Source organism: Sorghum bicolor, chromosome 9 (genome assembly GCF_000003195.3).
Source record: "Sorghum bicolor cultivar BTx623 chromosome 9, Sorghum_bicolor_NCBIv3, whole genome shotgun sequence".
NCBI lineage: Eukaryota > Viridiplantae > Streptophyta > Magnoliopsida > Poales > Poaceae > Sorghum > Sorghum bicolor.
In genome coordinates this window covers 11,655,450-11,662,599 of record NC_012878.2, presented here as the reverse complement: position 1 = coordinate 11,662,599, position 7,150 = coordinate 11,655,450, and the positions used below count along the sequence as shown (strand labels likewise).

Here is a 7,150-nt window from a genome sequence, read left to right as displayed (position 1 = left end):
AGGGGCTTGCATCGGGAGGCTAGCTAGAACGCCTTTAGAGCATCCCCAACCGTTTTGCATAATTGGTTTGGCAAATGTGTGAGTTTGCCAAGTCTCAAAAAAATATGGCAAAGGTGAAAAGAGGCAATCTCCAATGGTTTGGCATTAATCACTTGGCAAAAAAGAAAATTATGGACCCACATAATTTTTTTGCCGAGCTTTTCTCCTCCCCGCGCGTCGGGTGAATGCTCGCGGCAAATTTATTTGTGCTGAGGCGCTGAGGTCGAGGCGTTTGTGCATGGCCGCTCAGAGTTTGGTGTCTGGAGTCTTTGCCGGCAAAAACGATCCGAAGGGCATTGATGGAGTACCTGGCGTTGATGGAAGACCGATAGGCAAAAACACAAACAAGTGGGAGGGCATCGATGGAGTACATGCAAGACCGATGGGCAATTCGTAGGAAAGTCTAGCGGTGGGATGTCGCCAAACTTGCACGACCCAACCCGTAGTCGTGCACGGACTTCGCGCTAGTTTCCCAATGCCAAGTGTGAACAGGCTTGGCATATATGCCAATTCTTCACCTCTTTTTGCCAAGTTAACAAAATTGCGAAGTCCAAATGCCAAACCGTTGGATATGTGTTTTTAAGACTTTTTTATAAATACATGAATGCAAAGTCTATTTGCAAAACGGTTGGGGATGCTCTAAGGAAGAATAGCAAATTAGGATTTGGAGATCATAATATCGCAAAAGATAGTAAATTCATTTGTTTGGTATGATTGAACGCCCCTCAATAGGTCAGGACATTTTATATAGGAGGACTTATCTCACTGGGAGTCGAAACCCTTGCAAGAATAATCATGCAAATATAACTCCTAACTCAGGTTACACAGGTAAAACCAGTTTGTCTGGTTTTGGAAATATCAACATGAGTTTGGATCTTTCTAAGTAATTTCGTCTAAATTGGTGTTCTACATTTGCATTTTGTGGGTGTTCTCCATTTTCATTTTGTCTTGCTCGGTGAGATAAAAACGATGGTGCAATCTATTTTGCAATTTGACAAAGTTGACCTATTTCTTTCGGAAAACTGAAACGTGAAATCACTCAGTTTTGCGAACACGTTGTTTCGGAAGGAAAAAATATCTAATTCATGCTCCTTCATGCCTTGGAATATGATATGCTGAGTCGAGAGAACGAATAAGAGGCAGCCCACGTTGAGAGGTACAATCTACAGTGAATGACTTAACGATATTAGGCCTTGTTTAGTTGCAACTATTTTTTGCAAAATAGACACCGTAGCATTTTCGTTTGTATTTGACAAATATTGTCCTATCATGGACTAACTAGGCTCAAAAGATTCGTCTCGCAAATTACAGACAAATTGTGCATTAGTTATTTTTTATCTATATTTAATGCTTACACAAGGCCTTAATGAACCACAAATGCAATTTCCTAGTTCATGCAGCAAAGGCCTTGTTTAGTTCCAAAATATTTTAAGGCACTGTAGCACTTTCATTTGTATGTAACAAATATTGTCCAATCATAAACTAAATAGGCTCAAAAGATTTGTCTCGTAAATTACAGGTAAATTATGTAATTAGTTTTTTATCTATATTTAATGCTTCATGCATGTGTTGCAAGATTCAATATAACGGAAAATGTGAAAAGTTTTGCAAAATTTTCTGGGAACTAAACAAGGCCTAAATTGCACACAGGACTACACCAGAATGGATTATTCTCAGTTAAATTCATGTACAGAGCATTATTGTGAGCACAAGCTATACTTATTAACACTTTATTTGAAAGCTAAAATTACCTCTCAAAATCAAAGTTTTCTTGTGGTACTTGTTTAAGGGAGTAATTTTGACAAAAGATAACTTAGTAAAGCGACAGTGGCAAAGAGATAGGAAATGTTGTTTTTGTTCTTCCGCGAAGAATCTATACAACATCTATTATTTGACTGTCATTTTGCCAAATTTATGTGGCGTATTGTTCATGTTTCCTTTAATTTATTACCTCCAACTAGCACTTACAACTTATTCATAGGCTGTAGACGGGATAAATAGGAAACTGAAATCTATGATTCTTTGTCGGTGCAAGTGCGATTTGTTGAGTGATTTGGCTAACCCAGAACAATATAATTTTTGACAAGACTACAACACCATCTTATTTACAGGTTATCTTTAGGAGGACCTACTGGACCAGGTCCTGCTCTCTACTTCAAAAGGAGAAGGATCACCAAATAGTAAAGATGGGATGTAGAAATATTGAGACAACCGTGATGGAAGTGTTTGCAAGACACGGTTGGAGATTTAGTGATAGAATTGCTCTTTAAATTGACTTTCGAAGCTCTTCTTTTTATTCTAATTAAAAACCTTGAGTTTGAATTTTTGTGGACTTCAGTGGTCTTGCTTGTAATAAGAAACAGCTATATGCATTAATTCCATGCATAAGCTGAAATATTAATATATTTCCTTTTCAAAAAGGCTAAATAATAGCACACATGACAACATCATGGACTGTTAGGTAGTTGACTCTTATTCGAATAATAATGGGGAAGCCTAATGGTTGGCGTGTGCAAATTTTAGGCCCTGCACCATGATGGGATCCAGAGTACATCTTTATCACCACCACTCCTTCCACAAAGGCTAGAAAAGAGAAGTAGTTTTACTGTATTCTAAGGGTTTTGACCTTTCCTGCTAGATTTCGGCCGGCCTTGCTAACCTAAGCTCCTTGATAAAACAGACTTCATCGACTGTGGTTATCCTAATATCGCTGTCAGGAAAACTAGAAGATGATTCATAAGGGCAGTCCCAATCCTCAAAATTACTAGTTTTCATAATTGACAGACGGGCAAGAAATTACCTATAGAAACTCTATCATATATCCCATAGTTTCTTCGAGCAGGTCCAAATTATACGTGTCCCTTGTAATCTTTCTCTCTAGCTTATCTGTTTTTCTGCCATCCTCTCTCTCAACGGGCATGGCGTCACGCGTGTTATGGATCCGGTAAGGCTCTGTTTGTAAGTGTTGTATTGTTTTTCACCTATGATATCATTTCACTTTCACCTGTAATTGGTTGTGCACAAGGATACAGTGATATCCTTTTTATTGAGGAAAATTCATGGGCAGTCCTTCAACTTAGCAAGGGATGCCATCTAAGAGCATCTCCAACAGTTTGCTAAAAAACGTTTGCCAAATCTTGTATGTTGACAAGTTGCTAAAAGATTTGGCAAGTGAAATAATTTGTCATCTCCAACAGTTTGCCAATTGGACTTGCCAAATTATAAAAAACAGGCCCACCACTATAAACTACCAACTACCGTCGCGCCGCCAAATCATACCTGCTGCAACCGTCGCAAAGGTCCCTTGCCGTGGCGCCGTGTCCTGTTGCCGTCGCGCCGCCGCTGCAGTAGTTCGCAGGCCAGACACCTCTATCTCATCCACGGTCAGCAGTACACAGCAAGTCCTCTACGATCAGCCCGTGATCAAGTCTGATCAAGTCCTCCCTCTCCTCCGTGGTCCTCCCTCTCCTCCACGGGTCCTCCCTCTCCATTAGGTACACATCTTCTTCTCCTCCAATCCTCATTAAATTGATCTAGGTTGTTTATTTTTTTCAATACTTGTGCATTAGGAATCATGCCTCGAAAAAGATCCCTTGCGCAAAGACAGTTGGATGATTCATCATCCGATGATGACTGTTGTTTGATATTATCGGCTGGTCAAATTCTACTAACTGCTAGCAACGAAAAAGGACCACATGGTGGCTCTGTCAAAGGTCATAGAGTTGTTTACCGTGATAGAGAAGGCGGCCATGAAAAGATGTATCAAGATTACTTGGCTAACAATCCAACATACGGTCCTGAATTATTCCGTAGAAGGTTCGTACACTTTAATTTCAGATTAAATTATTTTATATGATCAATAATTGTTTACGTTGGGAAACTATAATTTTTTTGGTTCAGGTACAGGATGTCTAGGGAGAAGCCCACTATCATTTTGGAGGCTGTAGCTTCGGAGGACCTTTGGATATGGCATGCTTTCTTTGGAATGCTCGGCTCTCATAATGACATCAATGTTCTTCATAGATCCCCTTTGTTTGACAACCTCGTGGAAGGTAGAGCTCCAGCAGTGAACTTTTCTATTAATGGCCACGACTACAATATGGGTTATTATCTTTCAGATGACATCTACCCCTCATGGGCTACTTTAATCCAGTCTATCACTCGGCCAGTGGGTAACAAGAGGCAATATTTTGCCAAAGCTCAAGAAGCAGCAAGGAAAATGGCGTTCTTCAATCTAGGTTCGTCATTGTTCGTGGCGGGGCACGTTTTTGGGACATTGAGACATTAGCATTAATCATGAGGGCTTGTGTTATCATGCATAACATGATCGTCGAAGATGAAGGATTCGTGGTCGGCCATAATGAGCGTTTTGATTACGGAGGCGACAATGTCGAGCCTGCTCGTGGCCGGCGAACTCGCACGCTTGAAGAATATATTGAAGCGCATCAGAAGATCAGAAATAAAGACACACATATGCAGTTGAAAGAAGACATCATCGAACACCTTTGGAACCATCACCCAGATTTGTATTCGTATAATATTTGAAGTGTATTTAAAATTTATTTATTACTGTTATTTTATTTTCCAACCATCATCTGTAAAACAGCTATCAGCAGCATGTTTCTATCAGCAGGGCAGCAGCTCAGCAGCAGCACACGTCCATTCAGCAGCAGGCGATATTCAGTAAACAACTGAGTAAAGCTTTAGAGAATTAACAAAGAAAGTACTAATATTTCTTAAATAATTAAACTAAGTTTCTAATGAACAAACGACGTATGGGAGAAAAATGATGACAAAATTAAACCAAGGTTCAGCTGAATATACTATTTGTAAACTAAATTTTAATGAACTAGATTTAATTTCCACGACGCCTAGCGAGAATGTCCTTCTACATAATGTCAAGCCATTCACGCTGCAGCGTGCTGAGGGAGGTCATGTCCGCAAGCATAATTTCTTTCTCTTGCTTCATGAGGTCGGCTTCAGCTCTTTTGTCCTCGGCTTGAGCTCTTTTCTTCTCTAGCTCTAGCGATTGCTTGTCTAGCTCATATGACAACATAAACCTCTCATTCTTTGCCTTCTCCTTTTCATTGTCGGCCAACTCCTTTTTTGCCCACATATTGTCGATTGCTTCCAAGCAAGCTTCCCCACCCCCTCGCCTAAGGTTTGCTTTAGCCTTCTTCACTCCTTCGCCCCTTTTGCTTGCTGCAGTCTCTGCAGCAGCAGCAGTATCATCATTGACCTCCTTGTCATTGTTGGTTCCTTCTTCTTCTCTTGGTCGAGACACCTTGGTGGACTTCTTTTTATTCTTGTTTCCTGCAGCTGCTTGTTTCTCCATCTGTACAAGTTCAATCCTCCTTATTTTCCACTTGTCTTCCTCCTTAAGTATGTTCCAACAAGGCACAACATTGCACTTCTTCCCCTCCTTGTTGTCTACTCCCGAGAACACCTTCAGGGCTGCGGCAATCTGCACATAGTATGTACATATAAGTAGCAGTCACAAACAAACAAACCATGAAGTTATAAATCAACACATAGTATCTTGTCTTGTATAGTTGTACCACTTTGATTTCTACGTTCAATCCCTTTATAACACATAGTAGCTTAATACCTTCATAACAGCAAAACAGCTCGGGAAAGAGGAGGACATGGTTGCACATTTGTGGCTGTGCATTGAAGCTATGAAAGCAACCCATCCAAGAAAGAAAGAGCCTACCAAAACACTAAATATTTATTTCTGTTGGCAACATGCCAAATCGAGGCTTCTGTAATTGTAATTCGGCTCTAAAGTGACAAATTCTAGAAAGTTGCATGATTCCAGGGTCGCACTAGGACTGCAACTGCTTATCTGCATAACTGTAGAACCCTCTAAAAGCCTAAAACTGTTGAGTACAAGTTCAGAAGCACTGTTATTTAATTGGAAAGCAACCTGCATAACTGTAGAACCCTCTAAAGGCCTAAAACTGTTGAGTACAAGTTCAGAAGCCAATTATACTAGTACGAACGTCTCATCGAAATTGGTACTAAAAGAAGAGGACATATTTTCCCATCTCACTGTGCCAATCATTTCCTCAAAAAACAATTGTACCATTCTCAGGGGGATAGCTGGACAAACCTGAACAGACAACCACCGCTGCAATCCTATACATCACACTCCTTGCAGCACTCCCGATTCCACGGCCCAAAGATCACGATCCCCTCACTCCTTATCCCAGCGAAATTGAGTGGGGGAATAAAGCACTCACCGGACGGCAGGAAAATGGAGGCCGGCGTGGCCTGCGGGAACGCGAGTGACAGGTCCAACGCCGGGAGCCCGACCTTGGCGCGGTCCTCCTCCCGCCTATCGCCGCCCGTAACTGCACTAGCGCCGCCCAATTCACCCGCCGTCGTCAAGCGCTAGCGCCGGCGTGCTGGCTCCGTGGCACCGGCGCCGCGGCCGCCCCGGACATGGCCCGAGATACCCTAGACTACCAGAGATCGAAAATACCTGATTCTCGTCCTGTCGGAGAACTTGGAGTCGCGGCTTCTGTGCTCCTCTTGGCCGGCGCCAGGATCTATTCCACGAATGGATGGCTGCGGGAAAGACCGATGGGGGATAGCACGAGGAAGTTTCACGGACCTCGCGGGATGAAAGAGAGACGGCACGGGGGGAGATACGCGACGGAGTACGCGCGTGTAGAAGTACGCGCGCGGATGAAGTCGATGGCAACTCCAGATTTTTAGCAAATATGTTTAGCAAACTGTTGGAGAGAGTTTTTTTCATTAATTTGCCAAAATTTATGGGATGGCAAGTGTTTTGGCAAACTGTTGGAGATCCCTTTACTTTCAAAATGTCAAAACGGGTCCAAACCTGCTCTGGATGCTGACATGGCGCGCTGGCTTGGCTCCTACATGTGGGGCCCACATGTCAATTGGTTATATTTCTATTTATTTTTATTATTCTGCTAATGTGGCACACTATTTAAAAAATAATAATTCATAACATTTTCATATAAGCTCGGATGAAGACAAAATTTACATCAAAATTATAGCCCTTAACAGGATCTATAACTTTATAGTTGAAAATTTTTTAAATTAAAACTGTTTAGGATCCTACAATACTGTTGTAAGTTTA

The 7,150-nt window shown here is 41.7% G+C and overlaps 1 protein-coding gene across 1 annotated transcript; it reads right to left on the bottom strand.

The window, feature by feature from the left end:
- Nucleotides 4,751-6,425, bottom strand: LOC110430503. Its single transcript, XM_021448229.1, has 2 exons — nt 6,282-6,425; nt 4,751-5,503 (listed from the first exon to the last, which is right to left on the bottom strand). Exon 2 carries the CDS (start codon nt 5,372-5,374, stop codon nt 4,928-4,930), a length of 447 nt encoding a protein of 148 aa, XP_021303904.1. The 5' UTR covers nt 5,375-5,503; nt 6,282-6,425; the 3' UTR covers nt 4,751-4,927.

Bases quoted from the DNA above. Each gene is read 5' to 3' on its own strand.
- LOC110430503 (XM_021448229.1), bottom strand. From the start codon at position 5,374: ATGGAGAAACAAGCAGCTGCAGGAAACAAGAATAAAAAGAAGTCCACC.